Source organism: Bombina bombina, chromosome 3 (assembly GCF_027579735.1).
Source record: "Bombina bombina isolate aBomBom1 chromosome 3, aBomBom1.pri, whole genome shotgun sequence".
Lineage (NCBI taxonomy): Eukaryota > Metazoa > Chordata > Amphibia > Anura > Bombinatoridae > Bombina > Bombina bombina.
The window spans coordinates 866511828-866535587 of record NC_069501.1 but is presented as its reverse complement, the minus strand read 5'-3'; the positions used below and the strand labels follow the sequence as shown (position 1 = coordinate 866535587).

The 23760-nt window shown below is 43.4% G+C and overlaps 1 protein-coding gene across 1 annotated transcript in view; it reads right to left on the bottom strand.

The window, feature by feature from the left end:
* Nucleotides 1–23760, bottom strand: part of TGDS (TDP-glucose 4,6-dehydratase) — a 465953-nt gene that overhangs the window by 386337 nt on the left and 55856 nt on the right. Inside the window, exon 3 of the mRNA XM_053707844.1 lies at nt 5103–5171. Within this exon, the coding sequence (XP_053563819.1) occupies nt 5103–5171 (69 nt within the window). The remainder of the gene's footprint in view (nt 1–5102; nt 5172–23760) is intronic.

Below are 23760 nucleotides of genomic sequence, written 5' to 3'. Positions count from 1 at the left end.
AACAACTTTATATCAATGGAATGAAGGGGTTCAAACGGAACTCCTTGTAGAACGTTAAGAACAAGGTTTAAACTCCATGGCGGAGCAACAGTTTTAAACACAGGCTTGATTCTAGCTAAAGCCTGACAAAAGGCCTGGACGTCTGGATTTTCTGATAGACGCCTGTGCAACAAGATGGACAGAGCTGAGATCTGTCCCTTTAATGAACTAGCCGATAAACCCTTTTCTAAACCTTCTTGTAGAAAGGACAATATCCTAGGAATCCTAACCTTACTCCAGGAGTAACCTTTGGATTCGCACCAGTATAGGTATTTACGCCATATCTTATGGTAAATTCTTCTGGTAACAGGCTTCCTAGCCTGTATCAGGGTATCAATAACCGACTCAGAAAAACCACGTTTTGATAAAATCAAGCGTTCAATTTCCAAGCAGTCAGCTTCAGAGAAGTTAGATTTTGATGTTTGAATGGACCCTGTATCAGAAGGTCCTGTCTTAGAGGTAGAGACCAAGGCGGACAGGATGACATGTCCACTAGATCTGCATACCAAGTCCTGCGTGGCCACGCAGGCGCTATTAGAATCACTGATGCTCTCTCCTGTTTGATTTTGGCAATCAATCGAGGAAGCAGCGGGAAGGGTGGAAACACATAAGCCATCCCGAAGTTCCAAGGTGCTGTCAAAGCATCTATCAGAACCGCTCCCGGATCCCTGGATCTGGACCCGTAGCGAGGAAGTTTGGCGTTCTGGCGAGACGCCATGAGATCTATCTCTGGTTTGCCCCAACATCGAAGTATTTGGGCAAAGACCTCCGGATGAAGTTCCCACTCCCCCGGATGAAAAGTCTGGCGACTCAAGAAATCCGCCTCCCAGTTCTCCACTCCCGGGATGTGGATTGCTGACAGGTGGCAAGAGTGAGACTCTGCCCAGCGAATTATCTTTGATACTTCCATCATTGCTAGGGAGCTTCTTGTCCCTCCTTGATGGTTGATGTAAGCTACAGTCGTGATGTTGTCCGACTGAAACCTGATGAACCCCCGAGTTCTTAACTGGGGCCAAGCCAGAAGGGCATTGAGAACTGCTCTCAATTCCAGAATGTTTATTGGTAGGAGACTTTCCTCCTGATTCCATTGTCCCTGAGCCTTCAGAGAATTCCAGACAGCGCCCCAACCTAGTAGGCTGGCGTCTGTTGTTACAATTGTCCAGTCCGGCCTGCTGAATGGCATCCCCCTGGACAGATGTGGCCGAGAAAGCCACCATAGAAGAGAGTTTCTGGTCTCTTGATCCAGATTCAGAGTAGGGGACAAGTCTGAGTAATCCCCATTCCACTGACTCAGCATGCACAATTGCAGCGGTCTGAGATGTAGACGTGCAAAGGGTACTATGTCCATTGCTGCTACCATTAAGCCGATCACCTCCATGCATTGAGCTACTGACGGGAGCTGAATGGAATGAAGGACACGGCATGCATTTAGAAGCTTTGTTAATCTGTCTTCTGTCAGATAAATCTTCATTTCTACAGAATCTATCAGAGTCCCCAAGAATGGAACTCTTGTGAGAGGAAAGAGAGAACTCTTCTTTTCGTTCACTTTCCATCCATGCGACCTTAGAAATGCCAGAACTAACTCTGTATGAGACTTGGCAGTTTGAAAGCTTGAAGCTTGTATCAGAATGTCGTCTAGGTACGGAGCTACCGAAATTCCTCGCGGTCTTAGTACCGCCAGAATGGCACCCAGAACCTTTGTGAAGATTCTTGGAGCCGTAGCCAATCCGAATGGAAGAGCTACAAACTGGTAATGCCTGTCTAAGAAGGCAAACCTTAGATACCGGTAATGATCTTTGTGAATCGGTATGTGAAGGTAAGCATCCTTTAAATCCACTGTAGTCATGTACTGACCCTTTTGGATCATGGGTAAGATTGTCCGAATAGTTTCCATTTTGAACGATGGAACTCTTAGGAATTTGTTTAGGATCTTTAAATCCAAGATTGGCCTGAAAGTTCCCTCTTTTTTGGGAACCACAAACAGGTTTGAGTAAAACCCTTGTCCTTGTTCCGACCGCGGAACCGGATGGATCACTCCCATTAATAACAGATCTTGTACACAGCGTAGAAACGCTTCTTTCTTTATCTGGTTTGTTGACAACCTTGACAGATGAAATCTCCCTCTTGGGGGAGAGAATTTGAAGTCTAGAAGGTATCCCTGAGATATGATCTCTAACGCCCAGGGATCCTGAACATCTCTTGCCCAAGCCTGGGCGAAGAGAGAGAGTCTGCCCCCCACTAGATCCGGTCCCGGATCGGGGGCCCTCGATTCATGTTGTCTTAGGGGCAGCAGCAGGTTTCCTGGCCTGCTTGCCCTTGTTCCAGGACTGGTTAGGTTTCCAGCCTTGTCTGTAACGAGCAACGGCTCCTTCCTGTTTTGGAGCAGTGGAAGTTGGTGCTGCTCCTGCTTTGAAATTCCGAAAGGGACGAAAATTAGACTGTCTAGCCTTAGCTTTGGCTTTGTCTTGAGGCAGGGCGTGGCCCTTACCTCCTGTAATGTCAATGATAATTTCTTTCAAACCGGGCCCAAATAAAGTTTGCCCTTTGAAAGGTATATTAAGTAATTTGGACTTAGAAGTTACATCAGCTGACCAGGATTTTAGCCACAGCGCCCTACGTGCCTGAATGGCGAATCCTGAGTTCTTAGCCGTAAGTTTGGTTAAATGTACTACGGCCTCCGAAATGAATGAATTAGCTAGTTTAAGGACTCTAAGCCTGTCCGTAATGTCGTCCAGCGTAGCTGAACTAAGGTTCTCTTCCAGAGACTCCATCCAAAATGCTGCCGCAGCCGTAATCGGCGCGATGCATGCAAGGGGTTGCAATATAAAACCTTGTTGAACAAACATTTTCTTAAGGTAACCCTCTAATTTTTTATCCATTGGATCTGAAAAAGCACAGCTATCCTCCACCGGGATAGTGGTACGCTTAGCTAAAGTAGAAACTGCTCCCTCCACCTTAGGGACCGTTTGCCATAAGTCCCGTGTGGTGGCGTCTATTGGAAACATCTTTCTAAATATTGGAGGGGGTGAGAACGGCACACCGGGTCTATCCCACTCCTTAGTAACAATTTCAGTTAGTCTCTTAGGTATAGGAAAAACGTCAGTACTCGTCGGTACCGCAAAGTATTTATCCAACCTACACAATTTCTCTGGTATTGCAACAGTGTTACAATCATTAAGAGCCGCTAAAACCTCCCCTAGTAATACACGGAGGTTCTCCAATTTAAATTTAAAATTTGAAATATCTGAATCCAATCTGTTTGGATCAGAACCGTCACCCACAGAATGAAGCTCTCCGTCCTCATGCTCTGCAAGCTGTGACGCAGTATCCGACATGGCTCTAGTATTATCAGCGCACTCTGTTCTCACCCCAGAGTGATCACGCTTGCCCCTTAGTTCTGGTAATTTAGCCAAAACTTCAGTCATAACAGTAGCCATATCTTGTAATGTTATCTGTAATGGCCGCCCAGATGTACTAGGCGTCACAATATCACGCACCTCCCGGGCGGGAGATGCAGGTACTGACACGTGAGGCGAGTTAGTCGGCATAACTCTCCCCTCGCTGTTTGGTGAAATTTGTTCAATTTGTACAGATTGGCTTTTATTTAAAGTAGCATCAATACAGTTAGTACATAAATTTCTATTGGGCTCCACCTTGGCATTGGAACAAATGACACAGGTATCTTCCTCTGAATCAGACATGTTTAACACACTAGCAAATAAACTTGCAACTTGGTTACAATCTTATTTAACAAAAACGTACTGTGCCTCAAAGAAGCACTAAACGATTAAATGACAGTTGAAATAATGAACTGAAAAACTGTTATAGCATCAATCCTTGAAAACAACACAACTCTTAGCAAAGGTTTGTTCCCATTAGTAAAGTAACAATAATTAAATTTGAAACGTAAAAATTACAGAGCAACGTTTTTAATCACAGTCAATATATAAGTCTCACAGCTCTGCTGAGAGAATCTACCTCCCTTCAAAGAAGTTTGAAGACCCCTGAGTTCTGTTAGATATGAACCGGATCATGCAGGAAATACAAGAGTAACTGACTGGAAATTTTTGATGCGTAGCAAAGAGCGCCAAAAAACGGCCCCTCCCCCTCACACACAGCAGTGAGAGAGAAACGAAACTGTCACAATTAAAACAAGCAGCTGCCAAGTGGAAAAATAATGCCCAAACATTTATTCACTCAGTACCTCAGAAAATGCAAACGATTCTACATTCCAGCAAAAACGTTTAACATAATAAATACCTATTAAAAGGTTTAATGTACTTTTTACAGAGTAATTCCAGTGAAGTACCATCCCCAGAATACTGAAGTGTAGAGTATACATACATGTTATTATAACGGTATGGCAGGATTTTCTCATCAATTCCATTCAGAAAATAAAAACTGCTACATACCTCAATGCAGATTCATCTGCCCTCTGTCCCCTGATCTGAAGCTTTTACCTCCCTCAGATGGCCGAGAAACAGCAATATGATCTTAACTACTCCGGTTAAAATCATAGTAAAAAACTCTGGTAGATTCTTCTTCAAACTCTGCCAGAGAGGCAATAACACGCTCCGGTGCTATTGTAAAATAACAAACTTTTGATTGAAGTTATAAAAACTAAGTATAATCACCATAGTCCTCTCACACATCCTATCTAGTCGTTGGGTGCAAGAGAATGACTGGGAGTGACGTAGAGGGGAGGAGCTATGTGCAGCTCTGCTGGGTGAATCCTCTTGCATTTCCTGTTGGGGAGGAGTTATATCCCAGAAGTAATGATGACCCGTGGACTGATCACACATAACAGAAGAAATTAATTTATCAGGTAAGTTCTTACATAAATTATTATTTTTTAATTATCCAAAAGTGAAAACTGTTACTTTTTATATAAAAAAAAAAGATACATTGAATATTTTATAAGACAGCCGTTCTGTCTGACCTGATCAATATAGGATTTATGATTGCAAGGTACTAACATTGTAAAAAGCCAGCAGACTTCCTTGGCTGGCTAGAGATTTCAGTAAAAAGCTGAGAAGTTGCATTTGTTAAAATGCTTAGAGTACCTGTAAAAACTTGTAGTTTGGACGATCTGCAATAGCCTCAAGATTCTTCAAACTAGCACAGTATTCAAGCTGTGAAAAAAAAACAAGGGAACACATTTATTAGACTGCAATAATTAAAAAAAAATTAACACATTCATTATCAAACTACACTCAAACTGAAGAGTAGCTGGTAAAGGCAAAATAGGTTTATAGTCAGGTTGTCAAACACACATGATGGGGTCGATTTATTATGCCCCGAATGCTGCTATATGCAGCTGTTTCCGCGTGAGTCTTCAGGCTCGCCGGAAAAATAAGTTAAGAAGCAGCGGTCTGCTCAATAATCATGCTGTATACTTTTATATACTGTGTATATATATATATATATATATATATATATATATATATATATATATATATATATATATATATATATATATATATATATATATATATATACATATATACATATATACACACACACACATTGTTGGACTTAAATAAATATTTTTTTTAAAAACTTAACCTCCACTTCTGAGGCGGCGGACAGCAATCCGCCCAATCGCATACGATCGGGTTGATTGACACCCCCTGCTAGCAGTCGATTGGCCACAAATCTAGAGGAGGTGGCTTGCACAAGCACCCAGGTAATTTAACTGACTACCAAGCTAAAATTTAAGCCAACATTAAGCTAAAATGAACTAATATTAAATGTTTTTCAATGTTTGTTGCACAAATTATCACTTAACTATTTTACGTGAATTTATGCAATTCATGTGTGCTTTGGAGAGCATAAAAGGATACTAAAACCAAATTGTTTTCTTTCATGCAATGTTAAGCAACTTTGTAATTTACTACTATAATCAAATTGACTCCTATAAGAACATTTTCTTTGTTCTCCTGCTATCTTTATTTGAAAAGCAAGAATGTAAGATTAGGAGCTGGCCCATTTTTGGTGGGACATGGGTGGGCAGCCCAGGGGGAGTTTTGAAGGAAGAGGATGGGAAGCCTATATTACGATTGTGGGGAGGAGAAGAAGGGGGACTCTACACTACAAGAAAAAAAATAATAAAAAAAAATAATAATAATATAAATAAATACATAAACTGACATATATAAACAGACAGCTGCCAGTGTCTAAGATGGTTGCTACTAAAGGGAGGGTGGAGAGTTAGACAGATGTTTTAGAACATGGGTGCCCACACGTTTTTGTGTTGGAATCTACTTTCCAAATGACCAGCTCAACAAGATCTACCCACTAAAAATGGGCCAGCCCCTAAGCTTACATCCCTGCTTTTTCAAATAAAGATACCAAGAAAATGAAGAAATTTGATAATAGGAGTGAATTAGAAAGTTGTTGCACGTTCTATATCTGAATCATGAAAAAAAATTAAATGTGTGTTTCATATCCCTTTAAGGTTGCATGATTTAGCAACATATGGATGTGCAAAAGCATAAAGATACAAAAGATTAATCCTGATGACAAAAGTAGCACTGACTTTAATTTGGGTTAACAGGAGCAACCCCTTGTGCCATGTTACAAAAGACTGCATTAAAATTACTGCCACTGACATACTTTACTTTGCACCACAGGCTTGGCCTGATATGACACAGTGAGGCTTACACAAATAAATTTCAATACCGCGCCATGCAGTCTATTTCTTACCGGGTCAACACGTTCATTTGCCAGACGTCAATCAGACTTGTTCCTTTAGCATAGCACAGCAACCTCCGCCTTTACTTTTTCTATCTATTGATGCTTATCCTCCTAACTATACTATACCGCCATATCTATTGGAAGAGTACTCACTCAACCATGCTTTTGATGAGCCAATTGTGTTGTCATTCAAAAATCATCTATAATGATTGGTTGAAATCTATGTCCCTCAAGATCCAATCCTGTAGCACTTTTCGTGTCCGACCATCAAACTGTTTAATGACCTGCTCCTTCACACACTGCGGTAGATAAAGCGGTATCCCTAGCAACAATTAAGGCTGTGACACACTGCAAGCGGAGCGGCGCGCAGCGTGTAGATACAGCTGTGCGCGCTGAGTGTGTCCTGCCTTTTCATCTCTGAGAACTCTTCTGCGTCAGGTCGCGTAGCTGAGCACTGAGAGATGAAATATTTAAACTTCAGAAGCGGTGCAAAGCAGCTGCTTCGTCTCGCACCGCATTGCTTGCAGTGTGTCACAGCCTTTTTCTACTCCCGCCCCAGTGTTGAGATTGTGAACTTAAACACATTTTGATCACATTGCAACTAATAATGTTTGGGTTAATAAAAGACCATCTGTTAAGGAACTATGTCCTATATTGCCCTATGTTAGGGTAGATGAGCCACTTTTTACGCCAGTTATACCTTATTGGGGGGAAGGATTGGGAAGGGATATAAAGTGCCCCAGGTATTAAAACAACCTTTGTAATATAAATTTAAATTATTTGGTAGTCAGAAATTAACAGAGTGCTGGTTAAAATTAGAACACAATGCCCCTGACGCTGTCATGTTTCACTTATACACTTCCCTTGGGTTGTCTACTAAAAAATATATAGTTTTGATAGGTAATTTGAAAAAGCCAAGACTATTTCTGTTTAAATGGAGTGAGAGCAAAAATGCTAAAAAACAAAACAAAAAAAACCTAACAAGTACCTATGTAAAGATACAAAATATAATTTGGTATACTAAAGATGTCAAAAGTAAAGTACTATTGGTGGTCCTAGAAGGGGATGGAGCGCAAAAGACAAGGGAAACTCAATGCTGCAGTAAAAGAATAAAGTTTAATAGCACAAGTAAAAAAGAAATTTATGCTTACCTGATAAATGTATTTCTTTTACGATATGACGAGTCCACGGATTTCATCCTTACTTATGGGATAAAATCTCCTGTTAGCAGGAAGTGGCAAAGAGCACCACAGCAGAGCTGTATATATAGATCCTCCCTTCCCTCCCAATCCAGTCATTCGACCGAAGTTAGGAAGAGAAAGGAAAAGCCAAAGGTGCAGAGGTGACTGAAGTTTAACTAAAATAAATACCTGTCTTAGAAATGACAGGGTGGGCCGTGGAGTTGTAATATCGTAAAAGAAATAAATTTATCAGGTAAGCATAAATTTCCTTTTCTTTTACAAGATATGACAAGTCCACGGATTTCATCCTTACTTATGGAATACAATACCAAAGATATAGGACACGGATGAAAGGGAGGGACAAGACAGGAACCTAAACGGAAGGCACCACTGCTTGAAGAACCTTTCTCCCAAAACCAGCCTCAGAAGAAGCAAAAAGTATCAAATTTGTAAAATTGTGAAAAAGCATGAAGAGACGACCAAGTTGCAGCCTTGCAAATCTGTTCAACAGAAGCATAGTTTTTAAATGCCCATGAGGAAGCCACAGCCCTAGTAGAATGAGCCGTAATTCTTTCAGGAGGCTGCTGTCTAGCAGTCTCACATGCCAGATGGATGATACTCTTCAGCCAAAAAGAAAGAGAGGTAGCCATAGCCTTCTGGCCCCTACGCTTTCCAGAAAAAACAATGAATAATGAAGATGATTGACGGAAGTCCTTAGTCGCCTGCAAGTAAAACTTCAGGGCACGGACCACGACCAAATTATGTAACAGACGCTCCTTCTTAGAAGAAGGACTAGGACACAAGGAAAGAACAACAATTTCCTGATTAATATTCTTATTAGAAACAACCTTGGGAAAGAAACCAGGTTTGGTACATAAAACCACCTTATCAGAATGGAAAATAAGATAAGGCGAGTCACATTGTAACGCAGAAAGCTCGGAAACTCTATGAGAAGAAAAAATAGCAACCAAAAATAAAACCTTCCAAGATAACAACTTAATATCTATGGAATGCATGGGTTCAAACGGAACCCCTTGAAGAACATTAAGAACTAAATTCAAACTCCAGGGTGGAGCAATTGGTCTAAACACAGGCTTAATTCTAGTCAAAGCCTGACAAAAAGACTGAATGTCTGGAACATCTGCCAAAAGCTTGTGTAGTAAAATCGACAAAGCAGAAATGTGTCCCTTTAAAGAACTTGCTGATAACCCCTTCACCAATCCTTCTTGGAGAAAGGATAAAATTCTGGGAATCCTAACTTTACTTCATGAGTAGCCCTTGGATTCGCACCAACCAAAATATTTACGCCATATCTTATGGTAGATCTTTCTAGTGACAGGCTTACGTGCATGAATCAAAGTATCAATGACCGAATCAGAGAACCCCCGCATAGATAAAATCAAGCGTTCAATCTCCAATCAGTCAGCTGCAGAGAAACTAGATTCGGATGTTGGAAGGGTCCCTGAATGAGAAGGTCCTGCCTCAATGGAAGCTTCCACGGCGGCAGAGAGGACATGCCCGCCAGATCGGCATACCAAGTCCTGCGAGGCCACGCAGGCACAACTAGAATTAATGAAGCCCTCTCCTGTTTGATCCGTGCAATCACCGGGGGCAGGAGAGCAAACGGTGGAAACACATAAGCTAGGTTGAACGACCAAGGCACTGCCAAGGCATCTATCAGTTCTGCCTGAGGATCCCTTGACCTGGATCCGTATCTTGGGAGCTTGGCATTCTGACGAGACGCCATCAGATCCAATTCCGGTCTGCCCCATCTGAGAATCAGAGTAACAAAGACCTCCGGATGGAGTTCCCACTCCCCCGGAAGAAACGACTGTCTGCTTAAAAAGTCTGCTTCCCAGTTGTCCACTCCTGGGATGTATATTGCTGACAGATAACAAGTGAGCCTCCGCCCACCGAATTATCTTGGATACTTCTGTCATCGCTAAGGGACTCCTTGTTCCTCCCTGATGATTGATGTAAGCCGCAGTTGTGATGTTGTCCGACTGAAAGCGGATAAATTTGGCAGAAGCCAACTGAGGCAACGCCTGAAGCACATTGAATATGGCTCTCAATTCCAGAATATTGATTGGAAGTAGAGACTCCGACTGAGTCCACACACCCTGAGCCTTCAGGGAATTCCAGACTGCACCCCAACCTAGTAGACTGGCGTCCGTTGTCACTATCACCCATGAGGGTCTGCAGAAGCACGTCCCAAAGAAGAGAGTCTCTTGTCTCCTGATCCAGATCTATCTGAGGAGACAAATTTGCATAATCTCCATTCCACTGCCTGAGCATGCTCAGTTGTAGTGGTCTGAGATGAAAACGAGCAAACGGAATTATGTCCATTGCCACCACCATCAATCCAATTACCTCCATGCACTGAGCCACTGATGGCCAAGGATTGGACTGAAGAGCTCGGCATGTATTCAGAATCTTTAACTTTCTGACCTCCGAAAGTTTGTCTGTAGAATTAAGGAACTCTTTTCTAGATTCACCTTCCACCCGTGAGTCATCAGAAATGTCAAGGTTTTTTTCCCTGTTGTGTTTGCCATGTGCTGCTGGCAGCCATTTTACTCACCTCTCTTCCTGACTATGGTGCATTGCGGGGGATGCTGCTCAAATTCTGCACTTCCTTTTATGGCCAGTCTGATGTGCATCATCCATGTGAGACAGGATGCAGTCTCAGAATTGTGATGTCATAACTTATTATTTAAAGGGCCTCTGTTCAGTATGCTTTGCCTTTGCGTTGTTGCAGACCTGTTTGTGAGAGTTCCTGTGCATTACCTGGCTGCCTGACGTCCTTCCTTGTTCCAGATCCCTGGCTTGTCCCTGACTCTGCTGTTTTCCTTGTTCCTGATTCCAGCTCATCTGACTATTCGCTTTGGCTCCTGACTCGGCTCGTCTGACTACCAGCTCTGGTTTTGATTCCTGGCTTGTTATTTGACTTGTGGACTTTTTATTATTTTTGCACTTCTCGTCTCAGTCTGATTCCTGGCACCCTGACATTACGCAAAGGCCTTTGATAGTCTTAAGACTGCCTTTGCTGCCGCTCCAGTTCTTGCTCATCCTAACCCTGTCCTGCCTTTCGTTCTTGAGGGCGATGCGTCTGAGACTGGAGTACGTGCCCTCTTGTCTCAACGTCCTACGCCTCACGGTTCCTTGCACCCGTGTGGTTTCTTCTCTAAGAAATTGTCTCCTTGTGGAGTACAATTATGAAATTGGCGACAGGGATTACTGGCCATAATTTTAGCACTTAAGGAATGGAGGCATCTTCTCGAGGGTACTAGCGTGCCAGTGCTCATTCTTATTGACCACAAGAATTTAACTTATCTATCTGAAGCAAAACGTTTGTCGCCCCGACAGGCCAGATGGGCGCTATTTTTGTCTCAGTTTAATTATGTGGTCTCCTACCTGCCTGATAGTAAGAAGGTTAGGGCTGATGCCCTCTCTCAACAATTTTTGCCTCTATCCAAGGAGGAGTCTGTACCTACTCCTGGTATACCTCCTGACCATATTTTGGCTACCATACGTACTAATTTGACTTCTCCCTTGGGGGAGGAGATCCTGGCTGCACAAACCAATGCACCTCCTGAGAAACCTAGTGGTAAGTGTTTTGTTCCTGAGAATCTTCGAACTAAACTTTTGCACACTTACCATTATCCTAAAGCCGCAGGTCACCCAGGCAAGAACCAAATGATTTGGTCTGTCACTCGACAATTCTGGTGGCCAGGTCTTCGTTCTGATGTTGCTGCGTATGTTGCCTCCTGCTAAGTTTGTGCACAGAATAAGACTCCTCGACGTCTTCCTGTGAGTCTTCTTCAACCTATTGCTAATGGTGAGCATCCTTGGACACATCTTTCCATGGACTTCATTGTCGAGCTCCCTGTTTCCAATGGCAATACTGTTATCCCTATGGTCGTTGACCGTTTTCTAAAATGTCACATTGCATTCCCTTGATGAAGCTGCCTACCGCTCAGGAGCTTGCTTCAATTTTTGCCCGGGAGGTCTTCCGTTTACATGGGTTACCCAAGGAGATAAAGTGTCGGACCGGGGTAGCCAGTTTGTCTCCAGATTTTGGCATTCCTTTTGTGCTCAAATGGGGACCCAGCTTTCCTTCTCCTCTGCATATCACCCTCAATCCAATGGGGCTACGGAACGGTCTAATATGCTCTGGAACAGTTCCTCCGTTGCTATGTCTCAGATCACCACAATAATTGGTCTGAACCGTTACCTTGGGCTGAGTTTGCTCGTAATAGTGCTATTAATGCTTCCTCCAAGTTATCCTCGTTCATGGCGAATTATGGGTTTCAACCATCCTTGTTGCCCGATTCCTTCATGTCACAGGGTATTCCGGCTTTGGAGGAGCATCTCCGGCAACTCCGTTCCACATGGGTGCAGATTCAGGATTGCCTTCATCGTTCTATGCAGCGCCAAAAGTTCCAGGCTGATCGTAGGCGTCTGCCCACACCTTCCTACCAGATTGGTGAGAGAGTTTGGCTGTCCTTCCGCAACTTGAACCTTCGTGTGCCTTACAATAAATTGGCTCCCCGTTATGTTGGTCCTTTTCGAATACTCCAACGGGTCAATCCTGTGGCTTACGCTCTTGACCTTCCTCCTGCTATGCGCATCTCCAATGTTTTTCATGTCTCCCTCTTGAAACCATTGGTTTGTAATCGGTTTACCACTGTGTTGCCTCGTCCCCGTCCTATCTTTGTTGACAACCATGAGGAGTATGAGGTCAGCAGCATTATTGACTCTCGTATGTCCAGGGGCCGTGTACAGTATTTGGTTCACTGGAGAGGCTACGGTCCGGAGGAGCGTTCTTGGGTTCCCTCCTCTGATGTTCATACTCCCGCCCTCCTCCGTGCCTTCCATGCCCGTTTCCCCAATAAACCTTTTGTCCTCCTGCGGTGGAGGGGTCGTTGAGGGGAGGGTACTGTCAGGGTTTTCTCCCTGTTGTGTTTGCCATGTGCTGCTGGCAGCCATTTTACTCACCTCTCTTCCTGACTATGGTGCATTGTGGGGGATGCTGCTGAATTCCTGCACTTCCTTTTATGGCCAATCTGGTGTGCATCATCCATGTGAGACAGGATGCAGTTTCAGAATTTGGATGTCATCACTTATTATTTAAAGGGCCTCTGTTCAGTATGCTTTGCATTGTTGCAGACCTGTTTGTGAGAGTTCCTGTGTATTACCTGGCTGCCTGACGTCCTTCCTGGTTCCAGATCACTGTATTGTCCCTGACTCTGCTGTTTTCCTAGTTCCTGATTCCGGCTCGTCTGACTATTCGCTTTGGCTCCTGACTCGGCTCGTCTGACTACCAGCTCTGGTTTTGATTCCTGGCTTGTTATTTGACTTGTGGACTTTTTATTATTTTTTGCTATTAATAAAGGTGTGATTATTTTTGCACTTCTCGTCTCAGTCTGATTCCTGGCACCCTGACAAGAAAGGACAGAACCATGTCTGTATGAGACTTTGTCAGATGGTAAGACGACGCCTGGATCAGAATATCGCCCAGATAAGGCGCCACTGCAATCCCCCGCGGCCTGAGAACCGCCAGAAGTGACCCTAGAACCTTTGTGAAGATCCTGGTTGCTGTGGCCAACCCGAAGGGAAGAGCCACAAACTGAAAATGTTTGTCTAGAAAGGCAAACCTTAGGAACTGGCGATGATCCTTGTGGATAGGAATATGAAGATATGCATCCTTCAATTCCACTGTAGTCATATATTGACCCTCCTGGATCAATGGCAGAATTGTTCGAATAGTCTCCATCTTGAAGGATAGGACTTGTTTAGACTTTTTAGATCTAAAATGGGTCGAAACGTGCCCTCTTTTTTGGGGACCACGAAAAGATTTGAGTAAAACCCCTTTCCCTGTTCCAGTCTTGAAACGGGACAAATTACTCCCATAGTAGAGAGGTCTTTTACACAACGTAAGTACTCCTCTCTTTTTATCTGGTCTACAGACAATCGTGAAAGAAGAAACCTCCCCCTTGGGAGAGAATTTTTGAATTCCAGCTGATACCCTTGGGACACGATTTCCAGTGTTCAAGGATCCTGTACATCTCTTACCCAAGTCTGGGCAAAGAGAGAAAGTATGCCCCCTACTAGATCCGGTCCCGGATCGGGGGCCGCCCCTTCATGCTGTCTTGGTAGCAGCAGCAGGCTTCTTGGGTTGTTTACCCTTGTTCCAAGCCTGGTTGGGTCTCCAGACGGACTTGGCCTGAGCAAAATTCCCTTCCTGCTTGGCGGAAGAAGAGGAAGAAGAGGGGACTCTTAAAATTCCAAAAGGAACAAAAATTATTTTGTTTACCCCTCAATTTAGCAGTTCTATCCTGAGGTAGGAGATGACCCTTACCTCCCGTAATGTCAGAAATTATTTCTTTCAAATCAGGCCCGAATAGGGTCTTTCCCTTGAAAGGAATAGCCAAAAGCTTTGACTTAGATGACACATCAGCAGACCAAGATTTTAACCATAACGCTCTACTCGCTAAAATAGCAAATCCGGCATTCTTAGCCGCCAATTTGGCAATCTGAAAGGCGGCATCTGTAATAAAAGAATTAGCCATCTTAAGAGCCTTAATTCTACCTAAAATATCCTCTAAAGGAGTCTCAGTCTTAAGAGACTCTTCTAAAGCATCAAACCAGAAGGCCGCCGCAGTGGTAACTGGTACAATGCAGGGCGTTGGTTGTAAAAGGAAACCCTGATGAATAAACAATTTCTTTAGAAGACCCTCCAATTTCTTATCTTTGAAAGCACAACTGTCCTCAATAGGAATAGTTGTACGCTTAGCCAGGGTAGATATTCCACCTTAGGGACTGTTTGCCAAGAGCCCCGAACAGTGTCAGATATGGGATACATTTTCTTGAAATTAGGAGAAGGTGAGAATGGGATACCCGGTCTGTCCCATTCCCTCTTAATAATCTCCGAAATTCTCTTAGGAACCGGAAAAACAGAATTTATGCTTACCTGACAAATGTCTTTCTCCTACGGTGTGTCCGGTCCACGGCTTCATCCTTACTTGTGGGATATTCTCTTCCCCTACAGGAAATGGCAAAGAGAGCACACAGCAAGAGCTGTCCATATAGTCCCCCCTCTGGCTCCGCCCCCCAGTCATTCGACCGACGGTTAGGAGAAAAAGCAGAAACTATAGGGTGCCGTGGTGACTGTAGTGTATGGAATAAAAAATTTTTTAAACCTGACTAAAAAGCCAGGGCGGGCCGTGGACCAGACAAACCTTAGGAGAAAGAAATTTATCAGGTAAGCATAAATTCTGTTTTCTCCTACATTGGTGTGTCCGGTCCACGGCTTCATCCTTACTTGTGGGAACCAATACCAAAGCTTTAGGACACGGATGAAGGGAGGGAACAAGTTAGGTTACCTAAACGGAAGGCACCACGGCTTGCAAAACCTTTCTCCCAAAAATAGCCTCCGAAGAAGCATAAGTATCGAATTTGTAAAATTTGGCAAAAGTATGCAGAGAAGACCAAGTCGCTGCCTTACAGATCTGATCAACAGAAGCCTCGTTCTTGAAGGCCCATGTGGAAGCCACAGCTCTAGTAGAGTGAGCTGTAATTCGTTCAGGAGGCTGCCGTCCGGCAGTCTCATAAGCCAATCGGATGATGCTTTTCAGCCAAAAAGAAAGAGAGGTAGCAGTAGCTTTCTGCCCTCTCCTCTTACCAGAATAAACGACAAACAAGGATGAAGTCTGTCTGAAATCCTTTGTTGCTTCTAAATAGAATTTTAAAGCACGGACCACATCTAAATTGTGTAACAAACGTTCCTTCTTCGAAACTGGATTCGGACACAGAGAAGGAACAACTATTTCCTGGTTAATATTCCGGTTGGAAACCACTTTTGGAAGAAAACCAGGTTTGGTACGCAAAACAACCTTATCTGTATGGAATACCAGATAGGGTGAAGTACACTGCAAAGCAGACAATTCAGAAACTCTTCTAGCAGAAGAAATAGCAACCAAAAACAGAACTTTCCAAGATAGTAACTTAATATCTATGGAATGTAAAGGTTCAAATGGAACCCCTTGAAGAACTGAAAGAACTAAGTTTAGACTCCATGGAGTAGTCATGGGTCTGTAGACAGGCTTGATTCTGACTAAGGCCTGTACATCTGGCACTGCTGCCAGACGTTTGTGCAACAAAACAGACAGAGCAGATATCTGTCCTTTTAGAGAACTCGCTGACAACCCTTTATCCAAACCCTCTTGGAGATAGGAGAGTATCCTAGGAATTTTAATTTTACTCCAAGAGAATCCCTTGGATTCGCACCAACAGATATATTTTTTCCATATCTTATGGTAAATTTTCCTAGTCACAGGTTTTCTGACTTGGACCAGAGTATCTATAACTGAATCTGAAAACCCACGCTTAGATAAAATCAAGCGTTCAATTTCCAAGCAGTCAGTTGCAGAGAGACTAGATTTGGATGTTCAAAGGGACTTTGTACTAGAAGATCCTGTCTCAAAGGTAGCTTCCATGGTGGAGCCGATGACATATTCACCAGGTCTGCATACCAAGTCCTGCGTGGCCACGCAGGAGCTATCAGAATCACTGAGGCCTTCTCCTGTTTGATCCTGGCTACAAGCCTGGGAAGGAGAGGAAACGGTGGAAACACATAAGCTAGGTTGAACGACCAAGGCGCCACCAATGCATCCACTAGTGTCGCCTTGGGATCCCTGGATCTGGACCCGTAGCGAGGAACCGTGGAGTTCTGACGAGACGCCATCAGATCCATGTCTGGAATGCCCCATAGTTGAGTTAACTGGGCAAAGACCTCCGGGTGGAGTTCCCACTCCCCCGGATGGAAAGTCTGACGACTCAAATAATCCGCCTCCCAGTTGTCTACTCCTGGGCTGTGAATTGCAGATAGATGGCAGGAGTGATCCTCCGCCCATTTGATGATCTTGGATACCTCTCTCATCGCCAAGGAACTCTTTGTTCCCCCCTGATGATTGATGTACGCTACAGTCGTCTATTGTCCGACTGAAATCTTATGAATCTGGCCTTCGCTAGTTGAGGCCAAGCCAGGAGCGCATTGAATATCGCTCTCAGTTCCAGAATGTTTATCGGGAGAAGAGACTCTTCCCGAGACCATAGACCCTGAGCTTTCATGGAGTCCCAGACCGCGCCCCAGCCTAAAAGACTGGCGTCGGTCGTGACAATGACCCACTCTGGTCTGCAGAAACTCATTCCCTGAGACAGGTGATCTTGAGTGAGTCTCTGGTTAACTGGTCTACTTGAATCTGAGGAGACAAGTCTGCATAATCCCCATTCCACTGTTTGAGCATGCACAGTTGTAATGGTCTTGATGAATTTGAGCAAAAGGAACCACGTCCATTGCTGCAACCATTAAACATATTACCTCCATGCACTGAGCTATGGAAGGCTGAGGAATAGATTGAAGAACTTGACAAGCGTTTAGAAGCTTTAACTTTCTGACCTCTGTCAGAAAAATCTTCATTTCTACAGAATCTATTATTGTTCCTAGAAAAGGAACCCTTGTGGACGGGGACAGGGAACTTTTTTCTATGTTCACCTTCCACCCGTGAGACCTGAGAAAAGCTAATACAATGTCTGTATGAGCCCTTGATCTGGAAAGGGACGACGCTTGGATTAGGATGTCGTCTAAGTAAGGTGCCACCGCAATGCCCCTCGGTCTTAGAACCGCTAGTAGGGACCCTAGCACCTTTGTGAAAATTCTGGGAGCAGTGGCTAAACCGAACGGAAGAGCCACGAACTGGTAATGTTTGTCCAGAAAGGCGAACCTTAGGAACTGATGATGATCTTTGTGGATAGGAATATGTAGGTACGCATCCTTTAAGTCCACAGTAGTCATGTATTGACCCTCCTGGATTGTTGGTAAAATCGTTCGAATGGTTTCCATTTTGAATGATGGAACTCTGAGAAATTTGTTTAGAATTTTTAAATCCAGAATTGGCCTGAAAGTTCCCTCTTTTTTGGGAACTACAAACAGGTTTGAGTAAAACCCCAGACCTTGTTCCGCTGTTGGAACTGGGTGTATCACTCCCATCTTTAAAAGATCTCCTACGCAATGTAAGAATGCCTGTCTCTTTATCTGGTCTGAAGATAAGCGAGACATGTGGAACCTTCCCCTTGGAGGAAGTACCCCTGAGAGACTATTTCTAGTGCCCAGGGATCCGGAACATCTCTTGCCCAAGCCTGAGCAAAGAGAGAAAGTCTGCCCCCTACTAGATCCGGTCCCGGATCGGGGGCTACCCCTTCATGCTGTCTTGGTAGCAGCAGCAGGCTTCTTGGCCTGTTTACCCTTGTTCCAGCCTTGCATTGGTTTCCATGCTGGTTTAGGCTGGGAAGCGTTACCCTCTTGTCTAGAGGCTGCAGAGTTAGGGGACGGTCCGTTCCTGAAATTGCAAAAGGAACGAAAATTAGATTTGTTCTTAGCCTTGAAAGGCCTATCCTGTGGGAGGGCATGGCCCTTTCCCCCAGTGATGTCTGAAATAATCTCCTTCAATTCTGGCCCAAAAAGGGTCTTACCCTTGAAAGGAATATTAAGCAGTTTTGTCTTGGACGACACATCTGCCGACCAAGATTTTAGCCAAAGCGCTCTGCGCGCCACTATAGCAAAACCTGAATTTTTCGCCGCTAATTTAGCCAATTGAAAAGCGGCATCTAAAATAAAAGAATTAGCTAACTTTAGTGCGTGAATTCTGTCCATGACTTCCTCATATGGAGTCTCCTTATGGAGCGAATTTTCTAGTTCCTCGAACCAAAAAGACGCCGCCGTGGTGACAGGAATAATGCACAAAATTGGTTGGAGAAGGAAACCTTGCTGAACAAATATCTTTTTAAGCAATCCTTCCAATTTTTTATCCATAGGATCTTTGAAAGCACAACTTTCCTCAATGGGAATAGTTGTGCGCTTGGCCAACGTAGAAACTGCCCCCTCAACCTTAGGGACTGTTTGCCATGCGTCCCTTCTGGGGTCGACAATGGGGAACATTTTCTTAAATATAGGAGGTGGGACAACGGGTATACCTGGCTTCTCCCACTCCTTGGTCACTATGTCCGCCACCCTCTTGGGTATCGGAAAGGCATCAGCGTGCACAGGGACCTCTAGGAATTTGTCCATTTTGCACAATTTCTCTGGAATCACCAAAGAGTCACAATCATCAAGAGTAGTTAGCACCTCCTTAAGCAGGGCGCGGAGATGTTCTAACTTAAATTTAAATGCCACGATATCAGGTTCTGCCTGCTGAGAAACTTTTCCTGAATCAGAAATTTCTCCCTCAGACAGACCCTCCCTCACTGCCAATTCAGACTGGTGTGAGGGTATAACAGATAAATTATCGTCAGCGCCCACTTGCTCATCCTCTGTATTTAAAACTGAGCAATCACGCTTTCTGGGAAATGCTGGCAGTTTGGATAAAAGATTTGCTATAGAATTATCCATTACTGCAGTTAATTGCTGCATAGTAACAAGCATTGGCGCGCTAGATGTTCTAGGTGTCGCCTGCGCGGGCAAAACTGGTGTTGACACAGAAGGAGAGGATGATGAACTATCCCCACTACCTTCATTTGAAGAATCATCTTGGGCAACCTTATTAAATGTGACAGTACTGTCCTTACTTTGTTTGGACGCCATGGCACAATTTGAACATACATTTAAAGGGGGAACCACCTTGGCCTCCATACACACAGAACATATGCTATCTGAAGGTATAGACATGTTAGACAGACTTTGGCAGGCTATTAATGCAATAAAACCGTTTTTAAACAAAACCGTTACTGTCTCTTTAAATAATAAAATGAGCACACTTTATTTCTGAATGTTTGAAAAACTATGAAGGAAATATCCGATCTTTACAAAATTTGCACCCTAGTGTCTTAATGCTTTGAAAGTATTGCACACCAAATTTCAAGTCTCTAACCCCTTAAATGAGCAAACCGGAGCTAATTGTTTAATTTGCCAGTTTAAACCCACTACAGTCCCTGCCACAGCCTTTGCTGCAGCTTTTACCTTCCTTGGGGGTTATTCAACACAGAAATAAGCCTTCTTGAAATCGTTTTTATGGCCACAGGACCCTCTCACATGAAGCTGCATGCACTGCTTCCAAAAGTAACTGCGCAACTGAGGCGCGAAAATGAGGCTTCCACCCTCTGCATACCAGAGTGAAGGGGCCTTCCTGACTAGATTAGGTGTCTAAACAACTGCCAGGCGTAATAAAAATGTTCCAAAGGTGTTTGAAAGTCACAAAACACTCCAAAAGTCATATAAATAATATATAAATCAATCGATTTAGCCCACAATAGTGTCAACCAGTATAGAGCCCATTTATAAGCCTTCATTCTGTTATGAGTCTAAGAAAATGGCTTACCGATCCCATAAGGGAAAATGACAGTCTTCTAGCATTACTATGTCTTGTTAGAAAAGAGACTAGTCATACCTGGAGCAGAAAAGTCTGCAAACTGTTCCCCCCAACTGAAGTTCTCTGGTTTCAACAGTCCTGCGTGGGAACAGCAATGGATTTTAGTTACTGTTGCTAAAATCATACTCCTCTTTTAACAGAACTCTTCATCACTTTCTGTTGTAGAGTAAATAGTACAAACCGGCACTATTTTAAAATAACAAACTCTTGATAGAAGAAATAAAACTACAACTAACACCACATACTCTTTACCATCCCCGTGGAGATGCTACTTGTTCAGAGCAGGCAAAGAGAATGACTGAGGGGCGGAGCCAGAGGGGGGACTATATGGACAGCTCTTGCTGTGTGCTCTCTTTGCCATTTCCTGTAGGGGAAGAGAATATCCCACAAGTAAGGATGAAGCCGTGGACCGGACACACCAATGTAGGAGAAAACATCAGTGTAAGAAGGTACCTCTAAGTATTTGTCAATTTTAACACAATTTCTCTGGTGGTACCACAATAGAGTCACAGTCATCTAGAGTCGCTAAAACCTCCCGAAGTAACAGGCGGAGGTGTTCAAGCTTAAATCTAAAAGGACATGACGTCCGAGTCCGTCTGAGGTAACACACTTCCCAAATCGGAAAGTGCCCCCTCAGACAGAAGTTCCCTGATCCCCAAATCAGATCCCTGTGAGGGTACATCGGAAATAGCTAACAAAGCATCAGAGGACTCAGTATTCACATTGACTTCTGTCCTACTGCGTTTGCCCTGTAACACTGGCAACTTAGATAATACGTCTGTAAGGGTAGTTGACATAACTGCAGCCATATCCTGCAGAGTAAATTAATTAGACGCGGTTGAAGAACCAGGTGTCGCTTGGGTGGGCGTTAAAGGTTGTGACGTTTGGGGAGAATTTGGCGGTATACCCGGATTCTCCTCAGACTGAGAATCATCCTTAGACACATTTTCTTTACATAAAATCTGTCCTTTACATTGTAAGGCCCTCTCAGAATACGAGGGCCAAAAAATCAGAGGGGATTCCACAGTGGCATCTAAACACATAGAACAAGGAGTTTCCTCAGTCTCAGACATGTTAAACAGACTAGCATAGCAATAATAGTCGTTCTTTGCTTAAAATATTGAGCTCTGAATTCAAATTATATAGACAAAAATGTTAATACAAAAAAACTGTACTGCGCCATTAAATAATAAAAGCGCAACAATTTTTTTGTTATCTTCAAAAACTAGTTTGTGGCAATAGTAAGAAAAAAATATAATATCGATTTAACAAATATTTATTTATTATATTTATTCAGGCCCCTGCACCACGCCACATCTCTGCTGTGGCGCCTACCTGCCCCCGGAATACACTGCTGCTGCTTGAGAAGCTTTTAAGGCCCTTCGAAAGTCAAGACAACTTAGGCCCCACCGGAGCCCAGGACTCTGCTGCCTATGTGATCCGGATGATACTGCGTGTCTGAGTGCGCGAAAATAGGCCCCGCCCACCGTGGGCGTAACTCTAGCCTGACTAAGACCCGCATGGGTCGCAAGAAAAAAACAAACATGTCGCAGAGAAATAAGCCATGTGCCCCACAAATATCAAGTGAAGCATTGTATAAACAAAAAACACTGCACTCCCTCAGGCCAGTGATAAAAAATAACCATTACAGCCCTTAAGCAAACCGCAGCTCCCAGCGTCTAGCCCACCTTGAATAAGCCTCAAAGATATATTTTACATACTTTGCCAATCAATATAAAGGGATTTCAGGTACACCATTTCTTACATATAGTACATACTGCTTACCCCTCCCCATATAGGGAATAATGTCAGCCTGTTCTGATGCATCGTCTCCCCAGAAACAAAAGACTGAACATACCTCAATGCTGCTTGTAGCCAGACACCGTTCTCCACACTGAAGATTTTTCTTACACTACCTTCAGCTGCGCTGTGGGAACCATCATGGATCTTAGATAACGTTTGCTAAGATAATCAACATCAGGGCAGAAAATAAGATGTCTCCACTCCTCTTGGGAAGTAATAGACTGACGATTTGTCCCTGAGAAAAATAGTACTCACTGGCACCATTTTAAAATAAAAAACTTCTTGATTGAAGAATCTAAACTAACACCTCACTTTACCTCTTCATATCACTAACACAGGCAAAGAGAATGACTGGGATGGGAGGGAAGGGAGGAGCTATATATACAGCTCTGCTGTGGTGCTCTTTGCCACTTCCTGCTAACAGGAGATTTAATCCCATAAGTAAGGATGAAATCCGTGGACTCGTCATATCTTGTAAAATAAATTACTTATTTACAAACATTTAAAATAATCAAGCATTTGTTAATCAATGCCTGCCAGTCCTGTGTTACAGCTGGTACAGTGGTTCTAGTACTTGCTCTACAGCACAGAGCAGAACCTTGACGCATTTCTGCCACTTTCTAAATAGGACCTCTTGAGAACATGACAGGAAAAGGACAGGAAACACACTGAGGTTGTGCTCTGTGCTGTGCAGCCAGTGCCTGACCGGTAATTTCAAGAGTAGCAAAACAAAGACAGGTGCTGATTTCGCCAGATGTGGTGTTTAGAACAAGCGATCAGCTGGTATAGCAAGCATTGTGTAACATACGCTTGATTATTTTACTTGCGCTATTTAATTCCATTGTTTTACTGAACCATTATATTGTGTTTAACCTTGTCTTTTGCACTTTATCCCCTTTCTAGGATCAGTGTGTTATGGGGCAGAAGTGGAACAACTGGCACATTTTGAAGGAGAGATTGTGTGTAACAGAATTTGGTATTTTGGAAATGGCTGAAATAGATTATGGAGGTGTTAATCATCAAGACAGCAGCTATATATGTTGATCATTAATTAATTAATTTAGTATTTTTAAATATACTTTGGTGGGCTTTACTAGATATGCCTTCTAAAAACATAATTTATGCTTACCTGATAAATTCCTTTCTTCTGTAGTGTGATCAGTCCACGGGTCATCATTACTTCTGGGATATTACTCCTCCCCAACAGGAAGTGCAAGAGGATTCACCCAGCAGAGCTGCATATAGCTCCTCCCCTCTACGTCACTCCCAGTCATTCGACCAAGGACCAACGAGAAAGGAAAAGCCAAGGGTGAAGTGGTGACTGGAGTATAAATTAAAAAATATTTACCTGCCTTAAAAACAGGGCGGGCCGTGGACTGATCACACTACAGAAGAAAGGAATTTATCAGGTAAGCATAAATTATGTTTTCTTCTGTTAAGTGTGATCAGTCCACGGGTCATCATTACTTCTGGGATACCAATACCAAAGCAAAAGTACACGGATGACGGGAGGGATAGGCAGGCTCTTTATACAGAAGGAACCACTGCCTGAAGAACCTTTCTCCCAAAAATAGCCTCCGATGAAGCAAAAGTGTCAAATTTGTAAAATTTGGAAAAAG